The sequence below is a fragment of the Phasianus colchicus genome, chromosome Z (genome assembly GCF_987193195.1).
Source record: "Phasianus colchicus chromosome Z, bPhaCol1.hap1.1, whole genome shotgun sequence".
In the NCBI taxonomy this organism is placed as follows: Eukaryota; Metazoa; Chordata; class Aves; order Galliformes; family Phasianidae; genus Phasianus; species Phasianus colchicus.
The window spans coordinates 83681464-83703755 of record NC_143476.1 but is presented as its reverse complement, the minus strand read 5'-3'; the positions used below and the strand labels follow the sequence as shown (position 1 = coordinate 83703755).

The following is a 22292-nucleotide window of genomic DNA, read 5'->3' as shown; positions in this document are numbered from 1 at the left end:
GCCCAGCCCCAGGGCTTGACTTCTTGGGGAGAAGTTGAAAAGCAGAGGAGAAAAAGAGAGCAGTTGTGCAAGGTGTATCATAGCCTGCAGGCACCTGAGTCTGCTGGCAGCTCTGTTGGAAAGTGCCACAGGCCATGGAACCATGAAGTGTGTGGTGACAGAGCACCTCCTTTTGCTATAAGTTCTCCCATTGCAGAGCTGAAATCTTGCTGCATGGCATCACAGAATCACAGAATGGCCATGGTTGGAAGGGACCTCAAGGATCATAGATCTCCAAAATCCCCCTGCCACAGGCCACCAACCTCCCTATTTAATACTAGACCAGGCTGCCCAGGGCCCCATCCAATGTGGTCTTGAACACATCCAGGGAAGGGGCATCCACAGCCTCTCTGGGCAGCCTGTTCCAGCCCCTCACCACTCTCATGGCATCCCCTTGCTCCTGCCATGCAGGGTCCAGCTCTGGGTGCACTGCTTGCAAGCTCTCCTGTGGCAAATCGTGACTGCTTCTGCCTGTGCTTGCTTCCACAGATGGCCAATCCTGTCCCGTCAGCCTGCTGCGTGGTGCTCGCCGTGGTGGTGGTGGTGTATGCTCAGAGGCACAGCCAGCAGGGTGAGTCTTGTCCCAGCTCCAGGGGGATCCCAACAAATGCGGGTGCTGCTCTTCTGGCCTCTTTCCTAGCACAAGCTGGGTGTGCTTTCCGCATTTGCTTGGTGTTATATTTCTGGATGTCATTGTTTTCTCCTCTGCTTGATGTGGGCATCCCCTCCTGCCTGTGCTAGGGATTTGGGCGTCCTGTGTCCCACCAGCACCTGCTGGTCCCCCTTGGTGCACTTCCTCCTGCCCAGACTCCTGCTTGTTCCAGGATGCCCCTGCAGCCTTTCCCATCCCTTTTACTCATGTTCCCATGAAGGGAAGGGAGGCTGGGAAGCAGAGTGTGACAGCTCCAATGCCTCAAACCCAATCCCATGGCTATCAGTGCTGCCCCATTGTGCTGTGATCTCCTTGGGGTGATTTTGTCCTCACCTCGCATCTGCACCCACCATCAGCTCATGCCTCTCTAGGTGAGCAGAGGATCTGGGGCTTCAGAGAGACGATATTTTAGAGTCATTGATGGCACTGGGAGCTGGAGGACCCCATGCCAACCTGGGTCCAGATCTGAGCAGGATGTTTTTGGGCAACTGTCTCGGTTTATCTATGGAGTCACTTGTGGGAGCCCTGTAAAAGAGAACAGAATGGGGGGCCTCCATGGTTTTCCTGACAGCCAGCAGTTGCTTTCAGTGGGTTATAGGGTGGAATTTTGATGGCTAGCTCTGATAAGAATACCTGTGCATTCGTGAACTTGGGGTTGTGGAACCCTGCAGGAGCACCTTACTGACCTGCTCTAAATTCAGATGAGTGGTTTTGTGCAGCCCTGCAGCTGGGATTTGGTGGCATGTGGGTTTGCTTGTTTTCCTTGCCCAGAGCTCACCTCTTTCTTATAGCTGCAGCCTCCCCTCATTCCCTGCCCTCATCCCCTGTCTGCACTTGCTGCTTAGGCTGGAGAAGTGGGGCTGGAAGATGAATGAATCCCACTGATGGCAGTGACTGGATGGAGTGGGGGAAGATGCAGGTGTAGAGTCCATTTATCATGCTCTTGAGGCACGTTCAACTTTAATAGCTCATGAAGCACTTTAAGAGATGCATTAGCACTGAATACGTGAGCGAGGAGGATGTGACAAGCTGTTAAGCAAGCAGGAGCACAGCGCAGTGAGGCTGGCCACCCGCTTCTGGCTCTCACGTGCACACTGGTGATTACTGGAGCGTCCTGCAAAGTGCCACATGAATTTATAAAAGCAGCATTGGATGCAGCAGTGGTGAGGTTGCTCATGTGTTAACTCCTCCACTGCTCATCTTTGCTCCTTCTCCTTGGAGCTGGAGGAGTGAAGGGCACATTTCTTTTGGATACGGCTCCCCAAGCCCTAAGGTTTTTGGGGTGGAGATGGTCAGACCTGAGGGGACATGCATTAACTGCCCTTCCTCCATCCCTCCCTAGGACAGTCTTGCTCCAGGGAACAGTTTGCTTCTGGCAAACCAGTTTGGTGATACCCACGCCATGCTTGCTTCACCTGAGCATGGGTTAATAACCACCATGACTGAGTACACGATCCTGCCTAACTACCAGCCAGCAGGATCCCCCCCTTCTGTACTGCTCCTTTCCTTGGTATCCATGGTAGATTGCTAAAGGTAAGTGTCAAGCAGGAGACACAAGGATGGATTACTCAGTGGGGCTGGATGGGTGAATGGAGGTTGCATGGTGTGCTCACTGTCCATCCCACTGCTACCAAAGCAGTCACTCTGCACTGTGGATCCCATCATGCTGGGTGGCTGTGCTGCACTCAGTATGCTGCACCAGCATGAGTGGTGCTGCAGCAATCCGTGCAAGAGGCAGCTCTTAGGTCTTAGGTGCCGTGACCAGAGAGAGCCCTGTCCCCATCTGTCAGCCTTGCCAGAGTTATATCCGCAGCTGTTCCAGATTGAGATTTCTCTGCTTTTAAAAGAGGAGTAATTCTGTTTTATTGATCCTCACCTTGCTGAATTAACTCATGTTTAAGCAATAATTATGTTTTCACGTGGGAGAGGAGAGAAAGAGATGAACATCTCTGGAAATTAATGCATTTCAGGCGCTGCAAGCTGGGGTTAATTTATTGATGAGCGGAGGAGCCACTATCACCACTGTTTCTCACCAGTAACAGGCAATTAGCCCCCATCCTTCCTCAACCGAGGAAAAGACAGGGATTTTGTTTCATCAGTTTCCCTCCTCTCCTGCTCCCTTCAGCCCCAGCACTAATCGTTTGCAATCGGTTCTGCTGCAAAGCCTCCCAAGAGCTCCCGTCCGCACGCGCCTCGTTAGAGATGCTGCCCACATTGCATCTAAGACAAAGCCTGAACCGATAAACAGCCTTTGAAATGCACAGCAAAGCCATGCAAATTGGCTTCTCTGAGAGCAGGTCGACTGTGCATACCTTCTTTTCTCCCCTTTACTTCATGTGATGTTTATGTTGGCTGACAAGGATGTGACCAACTATGTTCCTGCATCACTCGGCCCATGAAGGTCCCTGGAGCATCAGCCTGGCAGGGTTAAACCAGTTGCTTTGCTTCTTCGGGTTTTGCCTTTGTTTCTTTGTAAGGGTGGTGTTATTTTCATACAGGTGCATGGTTGGTTTGTAGACATGCATCTGGTTTTCTGATAGTGATTCAGATGACATGCAGTTAAAGTGCTGGGATGAAAGTCCTTACTGCACTTCCAGTGGGGCCCAGGGGGTTCATTTGTGACAGCTTCTGTACTTACGTTGCCAGATATGATGCTACCCATGTCCTACACCCAGGGAGGACTGAGCCCATGGAGGCATCCAGGAAGATATTCTCAGTGTACTATTGGAGCAGGAGTCTCACGGCTCCTTGATGAGAGATGCATTCAGCACAGCATGCTGACAATGCCTCTGGGCTTGCAGAGCCACTTTACAATGCAGAGTATACTTACATGACAGGTTTTAGGGAGATACGGGACCACTAGAGACCCAATTTGTGCAAGTTTGGGAACAGAGGTGTATTTTTCTGCAGCAGAATAATCTGGAATTTCACTATTTCAGTAGTGCTGGGACAGGAGAAAAAAGTTTGGGATGATTTTTAATTCCCCTTTTTTCTCCCTGTTCACAGCTGGAGTTTTCCTATTCCTGCACATCACTGAATTTCCAGAGCTGGGGCTGTGATCCTCTTCCCTCTTCCATCCCTTGCTGTTTCTCTTGCATCTGATTTTACTTACCTGCTCAGCAGGTTGGACTATCTTAGGATCCTTCTGTGCCCCCCAGGACAAACAGCTTTGCTTCCTCTGATCACTTCAGAAACAGGGTTTGCAAAGCCTCAGGCATCCGGCCATTCTTTCTGCTTGATTCTGTCCCATTATTCGCTGTTAAAAAAAAAATATCTGAAGCAGAAATATAGTTGTGTGTGTGATTCCTGGGATGACTGTGCACCAGTTCTGAAGGCTGGCAGGGAGTCTGGGGATGCATCCCTCCTGCCTGCCTTCTTGGGCTCTGCTCTGCCAAGGGGCAGATGGTGCTGTGCTTTTCTCTTGCTTTTCTCTGCAGCAGCTGGTGTTCATGTCAACCCAGAACAAGCTTCTTGAGTGCTGGAGTCCTGCTCTGAGCTGGTCCTGGTGACTGACAGCTCTGCTCTGTATCATTCATGTTATAAATAACGGATCTGTAAAACTCTTTTAACAAAGCAAGTGGCTGCGCCGGTGAGATGTGCTGCTGCACAGGTTGCAGGAAACCCAGTACAAGACAGAGGTTTGGGATTATCTTAGACCCTTTCTCACCTCTTTGCTCTTTCAGAGACTCCAGATTCAAGGGAAGCCTCAGCACACAGCCTTTGGACCTCCTTGTGCTTTTCTCTGCTAGATTTCAGGGTACAGACGTTAGCACCAGATAGATACCTAAAGACCCCAGCCGGGCCAATGGCTGGGCTTCTACTCAGCATCCTCTTACTCAAGCCCAATTCTTACCTTTTCCCTATTACTCTTATCAGTCTTCCCTGGTACTGAGTGTTTGTAGCCAGCCCTTCTGAAATGCGTGCACTGGCTCTAAAGCGGCGGTGCGGGAGCAGTCTCTCCAAGCAGAGGTCTATTCTCTGCTTTTATCACGCTATCAGAGTGCCATTCAGTCATGCATTAAGTGACATGACAAACATCTGTCATGTGTTGTTTGTTTGGTTTCCCATCCTTTCTCCAGGGTGAGATGTGTGTGCAATGGAGTGTTTTGGAATTTCTGTAAACGCCCGTACGCAGCTGCTCACTGTTTGTTGTGGGGAAGGCAAGGTCAGAAGGACAACACACACGTGTGAGTGTGACTGCCTTGGTGCAGGCTTCTCTCTGAGTGAGCTCTGCCTTCTTGTTGTCTTGCATGGCATACCTGCCCATGGGTTGAAGATCAAGTAATCTTTAAGGTCCGTTCCAACCCAAGTCATTCTATAATTCTGTGATAGCGCCTTCCCATCTGCTGGCATCTCCATGCATCTCAGGCCATGTTTTGCTCTGGTGTTTCATCTCCAGATGGCTCCTGCAAGGCCATTTTGGAGTTGTCATCCTCCAGACACAGCTCTAACTGTAAATGGGCTCATGGACAATGGACTTGTCCATTCTGCTCTGTACGTTAGCCTTTATGTTCCTTGTAGACTTTTCCAATACCAGCTTTATGCTGCCTGCAAGATAATTGATAAGGCTAGTGATTAGCAGAGGGCCAAGAGCAGATCTCTGCAGGGCCATGCTGGGAACACCCTCCTGCAATGATGACTCCCCATTAACAATTAATTCCCCATTAGCAATCACATTTTTTTAATCTTTCCTGTTACAATTCGGGATGCTGTCATTATCCAGCTGGCTGAAATGTCAGCTTTGCTCAATGCACGAGCTGGTTGCAGAGCACGCCTGGTTGGGAAGCAAGGCTTGGCACAGACTCTACTTGCCCTGCATCCTTCACTCTTTGCAAGCCATCTCAAAGCCAAAATGCTGCTCACATGAGCTTCACGGGGAGTTCAAAGAGCTGGAACCAAGGTATCGTGCTGGATCAATAAGAAGACACATCTTGGCATTGGAAGGGCATTATCAGGGTTTGCTCAGCCTGTACTGAGACTAAACAAGCTTCGGTTCTCATTGATATTCACATTTTCTGTTCCTGGAAGACCTTAGTCCCAGGGCATACATAAAGAAATGCTCCCGTCTTCTTTCCTACTGCCAGGGGTGAAGGTGGAGGTGGTATGGTGTAGGGATGCATTTGCAAGGAAGAGTCATAACCTCCATGCCTAGGTATCCATCACTGTGACAGTTTCCCCATTGCATCCCCACCTTCCTTGCCAGCCCACAGCCTCAGGGAAGCAACAAGGACAACAATTCTCTCCTAGCTGGGCAGACACCTCAGCTGCAGCCTGTTAAACATCACTGCATGCCATTAGGCATTAGGTATCTCATAAAAGCTTGGGGTCCCCTCACTGCCTTGATCTTCTTGCCTTGCTGTGAAGGTGAGTCTGGATGATAAAGGGAAGCACAGCCACATGCTGTATCCTCTCTTCTCCAGCTGTACCCCATTTCTCCCCTCCCTCTCTCTGGCCCAGAACACCTGGCTACGTGTGCAGCACAAATTGCATCTCCTGTCTACCTGCCTACAAAGACTACTCTGTCTGCAAAGCAGAAGAAAACAGCAAAAATAGCCCCAGCTCCTGGAACATCTCTTTCTATTACTGGACATCCCTCTGAGCTGAAGTAGAATTCCTGCCCAGACACGGAGTGAATTATGGCCAGGCTCTCGGAGGCTGACCTTGTGGTCAGCTAGGGCACGGGCTTGCTAATAAATGTGGTCATCCCCTACCGCAGACAGCCTATTTTTAGTGCCTGTGTTTCCTTGCCTGCTGCCTCGCAGCCCTGCCCAGTGGCCCTGCAGATCCCAAGCTGGTCACCCTGGCAGCGTGGCTCATGCTGTGGGATAGCCCTGCTGGGAGCAAGAGCCTCGCTCCTCCCACCTAGGACAAGAGATATCCAGGGAAGCCATTCCATTTGCTGCCTGTTAGTTTTGGATGCACGCAGCGATGTGGCTTCTCCAGCTGCTTTTTGCTGCGGGACTGCAGCTGCACTCCCTGTCTGCTGGGCAAGGAGCCCTGAGCTTGCTGCACTTTACCCAGAGTGTGCACTTAGAAAATGGCTGCAGCTCTGTGCAAGGTGAGCATCCCACTGTGCAAGATGCTCTCGGGTACGGAAAGAGGAATGCTCCTAAAGTAGAGCTGAGATTCTGGAGCAAAGCAAGGATCAGTTCCTGGGCTGAGAACATGGGAAGGACATCATAGAATTGCTTGCTTTGGTAAAGACCTTTAAAGGTTACCTGGTCCAATTCCCCTGCAGTGAGCAAGAACACCCACAGCTCCATCAGGTGCTCAGAGTCCTTCCAGCCGGACCTTGAGCATCTGCAGGGATGGGGCATCCACCATCTTTCTGGGCAATTTAAATCTTAGAAATATGTAACACTAACAAACGTATGAACACCTCCATCAGCTGGTGTATTGAAGAGAATCACAAAGCTATAGATTAAAAAAAAAAAAGTTTGGATCTGGCAGGTTTTGAAGAAGTAAATCTGCAGTCTCACAGAATAGGGGAAGATCATCCACTACAGTGATGAGAGAAAGAAGATGTTAGGAGGATCACAGTCTGCCAGGACTCACTAGTTCAGGCAGCGACAAGGAAAATTGTGTCTCAGTAACTTCTTAGACTTCATTAGACATATTGAGAAGCGCTGACAGAGAAGAATTGGAGTTTGCAACCCATTTAGCTCCTGCAGGAGCTCTGAGTGAGGTGTTTCCACCTAAGGAGGGAAGTCCTAGGAGTTTCCCAGGCTACCAGGGCCCTCTGAAAGCATGAGCAGCCACACAGGACACCAGCACATGCTGTGCTGGGAGCTGCTCTTTCCATGGACTCTGTCCCAGCATTGATCTCTTTTTGGTGAGAGAGGAAGCAGGCTTCATCCAAGGGTTATGCCTGTTGTTTTTATGCTTGTTATGTTGGTGAAGGCTGCCAGAAGTGGAGGGTCTTGTAAAGCTGTGAGAAACTGAGATCAGGCATGCTCCTCTCTGCTTTCTGAGAAGGGGGTTTTGCTAGGGTGGAAGCAGGGTGAAGGAATCTCGAAAGGTGCTCAGGAGGGCAGATGCTGTACACAAGGTGTACAGGAGCAGAATAGCAACTTGCAAGATGTGCAGTCTGTCCTGTGTCTGAAAAGAGCATCTTTCAGGATAAGCAGTGTTGGGCAGCACTAAATGGAGTGGATCCATGCAGAGAAGCCAATATAATTGTGGCATATTAAAAGGAAAAGAAGAAGGATTGAGCAGAGTCTGTGGCAGGCTTGTTACTGAGAGGAAAAGCAATGCATGTCACCTTGTAATGAGTGCTCTAGCAAGGCCAATCAGGTGGAGAAGTGAAGTGAGACTGCAAAGCAATTGACAGTGATAGAGGCAGGAGGGGTTACTGCAGTATTACACAATGTACAGACCATTGATCTCTTGGTGTAGGATTTTCTGGAGAAGATTGTTATTTAGGCTTAGGTGCCACCAGGTGCTAATTGAAGCTGAAGAGTCAGGAGCCTTTTCCTTGCACTGCTGCATACACTAGTGTGCAGGATTAGTCCTTGGCCCTGGGCAGGGTGCATCCACCCACGGTACAAAAATCCGTGTGGATGGGGCAGAGCCTTGCTGTAGGGTGCCAGCAGCTGGCAGAGCCATGTGCTGCCCTTCATCCCAGATTCAGCATGCCATGATGTGTGACTTCCTAGCTTTTTTAGTTTGCAAAGCCTGAAGTGTTTTCCCCAGTGCACATCCCTATTAGCTGATACAAACCATTCAGTCAGGCTCTTCTTAGTTCTCTTTTTTTCTGGAGTGTTACAAAGCAGCCAGAGGTCTGCAGCGCCCAAGTTGAAAAACACTGACCTGCAAGGCTGGGGGCCTGGAGAACTTCTGCCAACAAAGAGTTTGTGCTTTGTAGACAGGAGAGCGATGGCACCGTCACACCGATGGGCTGGCTGAGATGCAAGAGCTAAAGCAGAGCTGCAGCATGCAGAACAGCTTGCTTGGCCCCTGCTGAATTTGCTGAACTATAACGAGGTGTGCTCTGCTGGCTGGAAAAGGGAGCTTTGCTATGCTGCAGTGTGCTTCTGCATTGGAGAAAGACAGGAGCATACATGTGCAGGCAGTGCACAGGGTCTGCTGCAGCGGCCATCCTGGTGCTCCCATGCCCATTCAGACGAGCGCCGTGCTCCATCCATGCTCCCAGGGTCACAGGAAGCACAGCACAGAGCAGTCCCCGGGGGATGTGAACACTGGACTTCTTGGGATGAGTCACAGAGAGCTTCCAGCCCCAGCCAAGCCGCAAACTCCAGCGAGTTGGGCCCTGCTGTGCTGGTGCTGTGCCTGAGCTGTGGTTGCTCCAGCTGAATGCATGCGGTGTTGGGGAGAAACCAAGGCATGTAGGAGCAAGTGTGTCAAATCCCATTGTTGACATCTATCTGTCTACTTCCACCTCTCAATTTCCCATGGGAAGTCTCTACTCCTGGCCTGCACTGAGAGTTGGAGAGCTTCCACTACCCATACCAGCTGCTGGGAGAACTGGGAGGGCTTAGGACAAAACAGGAAAATGCAATGGCGCAGCTCAGGAGTGGAGAGAGGCTTCTGAGTTCATCACTGTGGCTGCTCTTTGGAGTGGATGGAGGCACACAGCAAGGCGTGATGTGACCACATCCTGCCTGCTGTGCCCAGTAGATCTGAAAATTAATTTTACCATCGTGGTGAAAGGCACAAGGTGACTGATATGCCTGTCTCCTTTTGCTTCCAGTGAAGGTGTTGCTTTGTGGTGTAGGGGAAGGACAGTGGAAGACCTGGGGGTTTGGGTCCCCACTGGTGTTTCCAAGTTCATAGAGCATCATGCAAGCCTCTCGATGGGGGAAAGAAGTCCAGAAACAGCTATGGGCTTGCTTGATACTAGTGACTCACCACACCGTTTCCCCTTGTGCTCCCCGTAGGATTCTGTTCATATTACTGGTACTTAGAACCATAGAATGGCTTGGGTTGGAAGAGACCTCAAAATCATCTAGTTCCAACTTCCCACACCCCTTTCTGTCATAGTTATCTCTGGGGTGTTGTCTCTGCCAGCTTTGCTTTCTAGCACCTATCACTCCCCCAGCACTACAGGGTACAGCCCTTTGAGTGGCAAGAGAAAAGGTGTCCTGGTGGAAAACATTTGGTCTTGGTTGGTATACTGGCTCTGCCTGCTTCATCGTTCACAGAATCACAGAATATTCCAAGCTGTAGAAGGGATCCACGAAGATCACCAAGTACACCTCCTGGTTCCACAAGGGACCTCCCAAAATTCAAACCCTGTGTCTGAGGTCATTCTCCAAATACTCCTTGAGCTCAGGGCTGTGGCCACTGCCCTGGCCAGTCTGTTCCAGTGCCTCCCATACACTTCACCTTGGCAAGGTGAAGAACTTTTTCTTAATACCCAGCCATTGCTTGACACCACTGACATCTCTAGGCTGACTTACTGCCCTTCCCACCATGTCAGCACTGCTTTGCTGGGGCACATCAGGTCTGCCCCACACTGGCAGCTCCTCCAGCTCTCAGCAAAGGGTCACTGCTGTCTGTCCTCTCAGCTTGCAGACTGAATTTCTGCTGTTTTCTACCCGTGTTGCTGGAGGTTGATCTTTGCCTCCTCACTTTGCTGGAGTGTAAGCCCTGAATATTCAAGGAACAGCGCTGAACTCAGTGTGACCATGGTTGGTGGATTCTGGCCCTTAATTAATTAGCATTGATCGCGCTTCATTTCCAGCAGCAGAGAAGGGAGCTGCGGCTCAAGGAAGCAGCACAGTGTAGCAATACAATCACTGCAGCCATTTTCATGCTCCTGGTCAGTGTTCTTGCTGACCAAACTTGCATTCCTGCATTTATTTCTCCTTACTTTTGCAATTACGTTCTTGGCAGCCCTGGAGAGATGGGTGTGGGCATCCTATCAATCCACGAGAAGGACATTCAGATACAGACCCTGGAGGAGTATTCAGGATTCAGGTGGTGGATTTAATGCTGTCCTGGTGTTAATCCCGCCCTAAATCACAGCTTCAGTATGAAGACCATACAGTGAGAAACACCAAGAAAGAAGGCACATATGGCAGAATTTTGAGCATAGGAACATAGGAAATTGCATGTGAACATGAGACAGAGCTTCTTTAATGTGAGGGTGACAGAGCTCAGGAACAGGCTGTGCAGAGAGATTGTGGTCATCTTCTCTGGAGATGCTCAGTGCCCACCTGGACACTCCTCTGCACTTTTCAGTCGGGTAGCTGCTTTAGCAGGGCGTTGGACTTGATCTCCAGAGGACCATTTCAACCCCTAAAATTCTGTGATTCTGCGAATGTGTTGTGTGACGCTTCGTGTTGCAGATCAGCAGGTATGTGATGTTGGGGACAGGTTTGGACTGAGTTCCTCTGTCTCTTGCACAGCTGGAGCTGGGCAGCCTGATGTGCCAGGTGCCACAGGGCCATGGGAGAGAAGGAAAATCCACTTGGGCCAGTCACTTCACCTCATTTTAGGACTTGGGCTCCCATTTGTAAGACACTGCCTCTGTTTCCTCTCTGAGTTGTCAGCTCACTAAGGCACCTCTCGCTGCCTGCCTGTCCCACGGGTCTGCAGCCTGAGCAGTGGGGAAGAGCCTCTGGCAGCACACCCCTCTGGAGCTCTGTCTGCTGCTGCATGTCCCAGAGCTGCTGGGGAAATCCTCCAGGGAACCGTTTTCCACTGGAAAATGAAGTCCTGTCAGCATCCTCATGTTTCATAAAGCCACATGTCTTCATCAGAGGAAAAAGGGGAGAAAAACAGAGGTGGAAGGAGGCTGCAGTGTATCTTTTTGGTATTTTTCAAAAACGGTTTTAACTGACACCTCTTCTGCACAGAAGGGTTGTAAAGCCTTTCTACAACATAACAGGCTGTTTAAAAGGTGCAAAACCCTTTTGGTTTCACTCAGAAGGAGACCAAGCTTTCTGGTGGTTCTTTGGTGATTTTTTTTTTTGATTATTATTTTTTTTTTTTTCCACTTAGGAGAATTTTTGGAAGTTGATGCTTTTGCACCAAAGCTGCACCTCAGCCTTATCCCAAACCTCCCCGTAGCATCCCCAGGGCTGATGGCTGCTGTCGATGCTTTGAGAGCATCCCTCCAGCCCCACCGCCCTGTGTGGGCTGCAGCCAGCCCCAGCTCCCAGCCTGTTTTTGCTTTGCTTTAGAAAATAAACAGGCGTAGATCCCAAAGCTGCTGTGACCGGCAGAGAAGGGGGATGACCGGCAGAGTTGAAAAGATTGTTTTCTATTCATGGCCTCCAGCATGAGGTAGGGAAAAAGCCACTTTCTGCCTGCGCACGCATAGATTTACATTGATTGAAGGCAGAGTCACTGCCTCCCTGTGCCCTTTCTCTCCTTTTGGGCTCTTTCAGCTCTTCCCTCCCCATGAGCCTGTGCAGCAGGGATGCACGCAGCTCCTGCTCAGGGCTCTTCCATCGTTGCTTCTTCCCTCCTTTCCCCCTCCCCTGACAGCAGCCTCCCACAGCCGACTCATTTCAGAGATGTTTTTTCGCTGCTCCAGCCAACATTTTTCTCTCCCCCATTACGTTTAGCTTCCCCCTCCCTCTTCCAAACTATTTTTTTAAGCAATAAATAATTTCGGCATGCTGAAGAAGCATGCAAAGTCAGCGTTAGGCTACGGCGAAACGCTCCATTTGTTCTAGAAGTCCTTTTCCCCTCAGAAAGCTTCCCCTAGTGTTTAATTTTAAAGCATGTCATTATTATTATTTGTTTTCCTACTTTCCAGAAGAGAGTCCCGTATTTTTTCGGCTTGTCTGGAGATTTCCACACGCACACACGAACTTTTCCTTTGGCTTTTCTCCCCTGCTTGCTTTCTTTTTGCTGGGGTTAAAAGCCCCAAGTCAGCAAGGTACTTAAACACATGCTGAAAGTTAAGAGCTCGCCTAAGTGCTTTGCTGACTGGGAGCCAAGGATATTTTCTCGAGCCCTCTAAATGCTTCAGAACCTGAATTCAAAACGTTTTGCAGAAAATCCAGAATTCAAGTATCTCTTGTGCTAATGGTGGCTGTAATTCAGGAGTGCCATCAGATAAGGGCTGCACTCTTCCTCCTGGAGCTGCTGTATCCCCTTGCAGAAAATGCTTCCCTAAAGTCTTTCACCACTTCAGGGAGCTCTCCGGAGATCTGGGCATGTGCTTTTGTTTCACTCGGTGATCATGTTGGCATTTTGGTATTTGTTTTGCTTGACACTTGATGCTTCTAAGTGTTGAAATATAGGGAAAAAAGGAGCAGTTCACTGAAGTCACATAGTGCAAATATCTGCAGCTGAACTAGTGCTTTCTCATCAATGCAAATGGGGGAAAACAGAAAGAAGCTAACAAAAAAAAGTAAAAGCAAAAAAACAACCACACACGTACAAATATATCTGTATAAAAAAGCAGAAACAACAACAATAAAGTGAATAAAAAACCCTGCGAGTGGAGAGCTCTGTGAAGCTGCAACATCACTAACTGGAGGCCAGGAAGAGCACCCTGAGAGCAACAACATGTTTCCCTTCAAAGGGATTAGTCTGAGAGGCTGTAGTAATGTCTGTACAGAGAGGGAATAGCGGTGAGCAGAGGAGAGGAAAGGCTGTGCAGACAGGAGGTGCTTCCAGAAGTGGAGAAGCAGTTGGCATCAAAGAGAAATCATGGCTTGGCTGCTTGGGGCTCTGCGCAATGGATGCGGGTCTCTGCCACCAGTCAGCTGCTGGGTCTGCTTTGATATGGTTATCTGTGTAATGGGGAGCATTTGGGCTTCCCTGCCCCCCCCCCTTTTTAAAAAAAAAAGATGATTGAAATTTTATGTATGCACCTCTGCATGAGTCAACCTGCAAAGTCTCTACCTGCTAGCTGCAAAGCAGCTGGCACTTGCGGTCTCCTGCTGCAGGCATCCATCTCCCTTTATCTCTCTCATGGCAGCATAGCTCTTTCTGGCAGGCTATGGGTCTAGTATCCTGGTGGGGTTGCACCCAGGAGATGCTTCATGTGTCTGTCAGGATGCAGCTTCCCAGTTGTGCATGGCTCAGCACTGCTCATCGCTTCCAGGCTTGGCTTTGCTTGAGCACCCTTTGGAGTGAAAGGCATGAAATGCAAATGTAATATCTTCTTATTACACAAGCAGATCCTGAGACCTTGGCTTAATTGTTAATACAGCCCCTCGTGGGCAGAGTAGATTGTTGCTTTATTATTAATATTGCTTTGAAATCATCTAGGCTACAGGAGTACAAGTGTTGCTGGGAGAAATGACTGATGACGACTGAGTCAGAAAAAAAATAGGAAGAGAGTTGGGAAAATGCTTCCCATTGTATCAGCATCTTTACTTCCTCATGTATGCATCCTGTGCTGGCAGCATAGAATCATGGAATCTATAAGGTTGAAAAAGATGGTTATCTAAACTGTCAGCCCACTCCCACCATGCCCACTAACCATCCCTCAGAGCCACATCTCCACATTTCTTGAACACCTCCAGGAATGGTGAAAATGTCAGTTCCTCTGTTCAAGAGGACACTGAATCTTGGGGCTGATGCAAGGCGAAGAAATCCCTCCACTGATTAGAAACATGTCCTGGGGTCTCACCTCTGGGTGTTTATGGGTGCAGTAATGGGCATTCCCAGGCATAGGACATCATTTTTTTGAGTAACAGAATCATAGAATTGTACAGTAGCTTAAGTTGGAAGGGACCTTAGAGATCATCAAGCTCCACCCCCCTGCCATGGGCTGGTTGCCCCCACCAGCTCAGCTGCCCGGGGCTCCATCCAACCCAGCCTTGAGCACCTCCAGGGATGGGGCACCACAGCTCTCTGGGCAGCAGTGTCAGGGCCTCACTGCCCTCTGAGTGAGGAATTTCTTCCAAATATCTAACCTAAATCCTCTCTCTTTTAGTTTAAAGCCATTCCCCCTCGTCCTATCACTGTTAATCTGTGTAAAATGTCGGTCCTCCAGTGACATGCCTCCACGAGGACATAGAACTGTTGACTACAACCCTCTGGCTGCAGTCACCCAGTCAATTCCTTACCCACCCAGTAGTCTACCCTTCAAATCCGTCTCTCTCCAATTTAGAGATAAGGATGTGGTGTGGGACCACATGAAATGCCTAGCACAAGCCCAAGTAGATGACATCAGTTGCCCTTCTGTTGTCCAATGATGCTGTCACTCATCACACTCCTGGCCTTGCGCCTCATCCCTGTGAGGCTGAGCCTCCCATACCTGTGGTTGAGGCCACAGAGGAGTTTTTCCAGCTCAGGATGCAGAAGTTCACAAGTTAAGTTGCAGCAGCTCCAGCTTCAAGCCCAGCTGCTGCTGATCCACCCAGGGGTGTGAGCATTGCATCAGGCAGTGATGAGCCACTGGCCTACAGCAGGCGAAAGCCAAGCCAACAGACAGACAGACAGAGCCTGAGGGGCTGAATTTTAAAGCTATTAAATGATTAAATGCAAAAAAAAAAAAAAAAAAAAAAAAAAAAGTTAATTTAACATCGCGGTTGTGATTTTACACACCCAAGAGCCTGGAAATTGAGAGCGCTGCTTCTCACACAGGGATCGTAACTTGGCACTGCACAGATTGTACAGTATGTAAAATTAGACCGGAGAAATAGTAAATACGCTGCAGGGACCAATACTGTCTTGGCAGAAGGAGGATGGACTGAGTGGGACCCAACAGGTCTTTTATGCCTCTGACTTCCATAATTCTGTGCTAATAAAAAAACAAACAAACAAAAAAAAACAACCCTCTAGCATAGTGCAAAGCACAGCCTGCAGCAGGACAGGGTAGGAGTGGGGCTGCCCCAATGTTTGTGCTCCAAGGGAGACTGCTGCTCAAAGGTGGGTGCAAGTAGGAGCAATGGGGAGGCTCTGTAGGCTGCTCCTGGGTGCCCAACATCTCTATCTGCCTCTTCCTCTTCCCTGTGTGTGGTAAATACAGGCGTCCTTGTGCTGCTGCTGAACCACAATGGGCTTTTCTTCTGTTTACGGCTGTGATTTGGGCACCTAATTCTGAATCCTATTGATTTCCTCTTAAATGGCGTTGAAAAGCCTGATCTAAGCACTCTTTTGTGGCCTAAGTTATTTGTCCTGTTGGCAGGAAAAAGCAGAAGCAGAAAACAAGCCTGTAATTCATCCGCCGCGCTAACTCCTGTCACCTGGCCATGGAGGGCGAGAGCTCAAGCACACACAGCTTTAGCGATGCCAGTGGGATTTCTCTACCATGCACTTGTTGCCCCTATTGCCATTTGTCCCCCTCTAGCCCTCTGAGCCCTTCCTTTCTGTGTCATCCTGCGTGCTGGGGCGAGGAACCTGAACCTGCAAGGAGCAGCCCAGCCTTCCCTTTGCCTTAGGATGGAAGGGGAGGCATTGCTCGACCTCTCCTGGCAAAGAGAATGCTTGTAATCCCAGAGCTTGGGCAGGAGAGATAGGGCATCTAAGGAAAGAGTTGTGGAATCATAGGGTTGTTTGAGTTAGAAAGGACCTTTAAAGGCCATCTGATGCAACTTGCCTGCAGTAAACAGGGATATCTGCAGCGAGATCAGGGTGCTCAGAGCCTGGTCACAATGGAGCTGCCCATGGTGGAAAGAGAGGGAAAGTGCCTCATTTGCAGTGCCCCTAAAGCAAACCTGCTTCCAGAGATCTGCTTCCAGGCTATCGAGAAGTGATTGAGTACAAGTCCTTTAGCACCCATCTGTTATCTCTTAATTAAAGTTTCTTGCTAATTATTTTTTCTTGTCAAGAAAGCAAAGCTGCTGACTCCAGGGATTTACCAAAGTAGAGCAAACAAATGCGGATTCTGCTTGCTGCAATTCTTCATTAATGGACAAAATTAACTTGGAACGGTCCATATCTTTGGCTACATCAATGACATTTAATTATGCCTGTTTCCTTACAAAGATGTATTTAGTTTTAAATCACTTGTGGAAGAACTGCCTCCTTAAGCATGAAATTCCTTCCTCTGGCAGGGAAGGTTTTTGCTGGCAGTGAGAGCTGTGCAAAGACCAAGCAGCACCGAAGGGAACAGCTGTGAGGAGATGAGGGGTAGGATGTGCTCTGGGGAGGTGGTGTAGGAAAACCCTCTCCAGTACAGGTGGCTGTTTCATCATGGCAGGAAGGGGCCATGAAGCTGCAGATGGGAGCAGAGCCACCCGCATCCCTGAGCATGGTTGGTGATATGCCAACAAGGTGCTGGAGCAAGAGAGAGGGCACAGGGTTGTGCCACTGCACACCCAAAGGCCCCTGGAAGCCACAGACATCCCACTGATCCCATTGTTTCACTGGTTTCATTTACAGTGGGAAGTTGCAGAGAGTGAGGCCTTGCTGCTTCATCTGCTTGGAAAGCTCTCAGCATACCCCTAGCACCTTGTAAATATTAAATGTGTAATTTATGAATGCATACACAGAGATCTAATTATCCACTTGGATTATTACTCAACGCTTGCACACAGCTCTGGGTGGGAGGTACGTAGGCTAATGGAGTGATAGACACCTTAGGATAGATACCTCTGTCATAAGGCACAGATGTGTTTCTCCGTCCCACTGCAGAAGCTCTCGACATCTTACTGGGGACATGTCTTTTTCTCACTGCCTCAGTTTCCCCATCCACAGGGGCAGAGCCAAAGGCCACGCACAGAAGAGTGCAGTGGGTGCAGAACGCTTGTGTCTGTCCCAAAAAATGCTTTGGATCCCTCAGGTGGGATCCTGCCCATATCCAGCCAGAGGGGAATTCGAGTCTCCCCGGAAAGGCTCTGATTGCCCTCACTGTTCTCATCCAAAAGCAGTACTGATGTCTGCAGCACAGGACAGACAAAAGGAAGTGACACTTGCCAGCAGAGTGTCACACGTTCACATGGTGATGGGGCTGGGTGGGCTGGGACAGGAGGGATCTGGGGATCTGGATCAGCTCCAATGAGCAGCTCTGAGAGAGTAAACCTGTCTGAGAGAACTGCCTGCTCTATTACTGTGCTTTGGATTTCTTCTTCGTTAGGAGCCTTAAATCATTGCACTGGGAAGGAGTGTTGCTTTCAAAGACCTGTCTTCCAGGAAAGGCTCCCTCAGCCTTTCTGAATGCATGCCAGCGTTTGTGCTGTGTTTAAGAACAAATAGGAAATAATTCAAGTTGCCTTTACCTCCCTTCCCAGCCTAACCCTGACATCCCCATCTGCAGACAAGTCCTCATTCACAGTTCGAAGAAGCAGGGCCAAGAACTCCAGAACTTTTCTCTGACCCAAGCCTTTCTCCTAGGCACCAGTTGGGCAGCTTTGTTGACCCATTGCTGCAATTAAGTTTTCTTCTTTCAGGGCTGGTGGGTGATGCTGCATCTCTCAGCATCTGTCTCTGCCCAGCAGGTTCTGGTTGTGAGGACAGGAGGAGTAATGGCCTTTTGTGAGCCAGCAGGAAAGGGGAAAGCAAAGTGTCTTTTCTTTGTGCATAAGAAAATAATAGAGGAGAACCTGAGTAAGACCTCATACTGGAGGTCAGTGATCTATATCTGTTTGCCCATCTGCCTAGTCATCTGTCCATCCATCCATCTACCCAGCCATTTGAACAGCCAACCGTACACCCACACCCACTGCCGTTCATTGATCCTTTTCTCCCTCCTTCCAGCCGCCCACCCAAGCATTCACCCACCCATCTGTCCATTCATCCCTCCATCCCACACGCAGCCAGCCAGCCAGATGCCTATATGCTTAGACCTCAATCCTCTTACATCTCTGCATCCCCACATACACTCATCCATCCATCCACTTACAGAGTCGTCCATCATTTCTTCTTCATTCGCTTCCCTCCATCCCAGCTGCGCCCATCCAGCCAGCTATCCATCTGTCTGCAAGCACACACTCGTTCATCTGCCCACCCATCCATCTCCTTCCACGCTTCTGCCTATCAGCCCATTTTTCTGTGCCCATTCCAGCTATTCCACCTCGCACAGTCTCCTACAGTCTCCTTGGCTGGGATGTTTTTCCTTCTTTCTGCCTATCAGTAAGCTTTTTTAAGATGCTCAAAACAAACTACAGGTGTGTGTAGCCCCTGTTCCACCTGCCAGCAGGACACAGGAGCTGATATCTGGAGGGAAAGGAGTAGGACAAGTGTTGGAGTGCTTCTCCCATCCCTCCCCACTGTTGGCATACCGTCAGCATGGGTGGAGTCCTCTGCTATGGATTCATTTAATCGCTGTTTTCCCCTCAATTTTGACATTCATAGCAACAGATGGATGTGGGTTTCTCTAACTTAATCACACCTTGTGTGAAAAAAGCGCTTTCTTTTCCTTACTTTCATTTGCTGCCCCTTAATTATTTTATTAGGAGAAAGAGCCGGCGGTCCTTCTCTATTCATGCTCCTCACATCATTCAGTGTCGCTCAGGTGTCTGTCACGCCTCCAACCAGTGTCTGATTGCAGGGATGAAGAGATTGAGTCTGTCAAGCCATCCCTTAAACAGAGGCTGCTTTCAACCTTTGTTCTCTCACATTTCCTTCCTCTGCTCCATTTTCATCTTAATGGTACAGGCTCAGATTTGTGTGCTGTTTCTAGGGTACACTACTCGCCATTCTCAATCCCCCCATTCTTAATAATTCTTAACATTGCATTTGCGTCTTTGATTGCCACTGAGTTGATGTTTTCAGGAACACGATCACTCCATGATACGTTTCCATGGAGGCTGAAGCTGATTTGGAGCCATGACTGGGCAGGAAGATGTGCTTTCTTGTGTGTTCATCGACACAACGCGCGCTGTGATGCCCCTTGGGATGCTTTTGCCCCCAGCTTTAACTTTGCTGCCCTGACAGCCTCAGCTGTCTGCTCGCACTGCCTTGGCCCATGAGTTATGAGTGCGCTGGGCAGCTCGGGTCCTGCTCTGAGCTCTGTCAAAGCTCACTGGTGACGTCTTCCTCGGCCAAGCCTGACTGCTTCTTCTCACCCTTGGTCTCCTGACCTTTAGCTGCTATAAATCCTTGCGAGGACTCTCCTTGAGTTCAGGGATACTGGGTTTCTCTGGGAGCCTGAGTGGGGCACCTTGTCAAAAGTGATTTGGAAACCCAGGAGTATTTTGAGACCTGAACAAACGGATGAAACCTGGAAGGAGATGCTCACACCCTGCTCAATCCCCATCCTGCTTCACCCCATATGATACGTTCACAAAAATGTTTTCATCCTTGCCACATACAGCTTAGAGAACAACTCGTGTAGCAGCACAGGAAAGATTCAATTGCCAAGTATCATTAATGAATGTCGGCTCGAACTCCTGTCCAGAAACCTGAGAAAATTCAATTAGGCAGCTGGTGCCCAATGAGCTGTGTTGCTACACTCATGAGATGCTAAATCAAACAGCTCAGCAAGGCATCATGTTATTGTAGAGAGAGAGAAAAAAAAAAAAAAGAGGCAGGGAGATAAACAGCATAGCATGTGCCAAGCAGCTGCCCCTTTCCAAGGCATGGCACAGGTAAGCTGAAATCCTCCCACCTCATTTGCTAGGCAGGGAATTGAAGGCAGCTACCCGCTTCCCATTTCTGCTAGTAAATAACTCAAAGCTTGCTAATGACAAGTCTTGGGGCTCTGTCACCTCTCTCCCCTGGGAATTTCTGATGTGTGCATTTAGTCTGTGTCTTGCAATGAGACAAGAGGGTGCAGGAGTGGCAATGACTTGCTGACACAAACAGCTGGATGTGCTGTGGGGCATTTGGCCAGTGAGCCATACTGGTGTCCCTGTTGTGCCTTCTCCAAGGTAAAGATGGGAGGAAAGCATCCTATGACCCTCAGCACTGGTGAGGCCATACCTTGAGTATTGTGTTTGGCTTTGGACCTCTCAGTATAAGAATGACTTTGAGGCTCTGGAGCGTATCCAGAGAAGGGTTTGGAGCACAGGTCTTATGAGGAACAGCTGAAGGAGCTGATATTGTTCAGTCTGGAGAAGAGAAGGTTCAGGGGAGACCTTATCACTCTCTGCAGTTCCCTGAAAGGAGTTCAGGCAAAGTGGGGTCAGCCTCTTCTCCCAGGTAACAGTGATAGGATGAGGGGGATTGGCCTCCAGTTGTGCCAGATGAAGTTCAGGTTGCATTCTAGGAAAATTTCTTCTCAGAAGTCTTGTGATGAATTGCAGCAGGCTGTCCTAGGAGGTGATGGAGTCACTGTTCCTGGATGTGTTCAAGAACCTTGTAGATTTGTCACTGAGAGGTGTGGTTAGTGGGCATGGTGGTAATGGGTTGAACTAAATCATCTGAGAGATCTTTCCCAACTTTAACAATTCTGTGATTCTGAGAGATAGATGTGATCCTCGAGTCCCAGCTCATTGGCCCTTGCCAGCTGATCCACTCCAGTACTCTGGTCTAAGGTCAAAATAAATTATTATCCGGACCAGAGGGAGAATGTGAATTTCCCTGGCCGTTGTGTCAGCTCATGCTCCAGCCCTTCCCATGCTTACTGGTCATGGTAAGATCCTGTTTCCAAGGTAGCCCACAGGTTCTGATCTCACCTGCTTTTCTCCTCCACAGACAGCCACATCCAGTATGAGCGGGTAGGTGCCGACGTGACCATGAAGTGCGGCTCCATGGACTGGGATGCAGCCGTGACCTGGACAGCCAATGGCACTGACATTGATGACTCCCACCTGAACGGGTCCTACCTGATCCTGAAGAAAGTGGACCTGACACAGAGCGGCCAGTACTCGTGCTACGAGGGCTCCTCCTGGCACCTCAAGTACCAGACCTACCTTAGGGTGGGAGGTGAGCACACTGCTGTGAGATGTTGTGGGGAACAGGGGACACAACCACACCATTGGCTCCTACACTGACCCCTCACTGCACCCTCCATTCACATCAATCCCAATACTGTCCATATGTATGGTTTTCTGCTGCAGCCTGCAGCACAACCTACCAGCGGTGCCTGAATTCTAGCAGCAGGATGCTGGAATCAGAATCACCCTCTCCAAACTTTGAGTCAAAGCTGATAATGATGCCCACAGAATAATTTCAGGAGGGATGCTGCTTCACCAGCCAGCCCAGTGCCATGGTACAGCAGAAAGAGCATTATCTGAGGGTGGGAAGGGCTGTATATATGGCTGTGGGAGGGGACAGCTGCACGTTTCACAGGATTTTGCATATCTTAAGTGAGAGATGCGCTGATTCACAGGTCTCGCTGCGGGAGATAAGAGCTGTGCTATATTTCACACCACGCTGATAGCTGACAGCAGCTGTGTGTTTTGCGGGCTGCAGTGTTTGTACAGCTGATAGCAGCTGTGGTTTTCACACTTGCAACTGAGAGCTGGCGGTACCTGGGAGCAGTGTTTGGCATGTCTGGCAGCAGGGTGCAGAGGATGCTGAAAGGTGCCAGTTATAAGACCCTGGATATGTGCTTTGTAGATGGCTGTTCCCACAGGTGGGAGATGTGGCAAAGCGTTTCTTCTTTAGCACCCTGCAGGTGCATCTCTGCCATAGACCATGGGCCAGGCAGAAGGGTTGCCTGTATCATGCATAAGCCCTGTAAATTGGGCAAAAAGGGCCCTCTGTGTCAGTAGGTCCAAGTTTTGGGAATGCTGCATGGTGTTGACCTTGTTGTAGTGGTGTCTAATGGGAGGGATGCTGGCGCTCAGTCTAAGGATGCTGGAAGGAGCTGGACGTCAAGGAGAGAAGCAGGCAAGTGGGC

At 49.5% G+C, this 22292-nt stretch overlaps 1 protein-coding gene across 5 annotated transcripts in view; it reads left to right on the top strand.

Moving 5' to 3' along the window:
- The window catches only part of CNTFR (ciliary neurotrophic factor receptor), a 169019-nt gene that overhangs the window by 100177 nt on the left and 46550 nt on the right, over nucleotides 1-22292 (top strand). For all 5 annotated transcript variants that reach the window (XM_090130556.1, XM_090130557.1, XM_090130558.1 and 2 more), the window contains 2 exons: nucleotides 529-610; nucleotides 21143-21373. In XM_090130556.1, the coding sequence (XP_089986682.1) occupies nucleotides 529-610; nucleotides 21143-21373 (313 nt within the window). Of the gene's footprint in view, nucleotides 1-528; nucleotides 611-21142; nucleotides 21374-22292 lie in introns of those variants that run through there.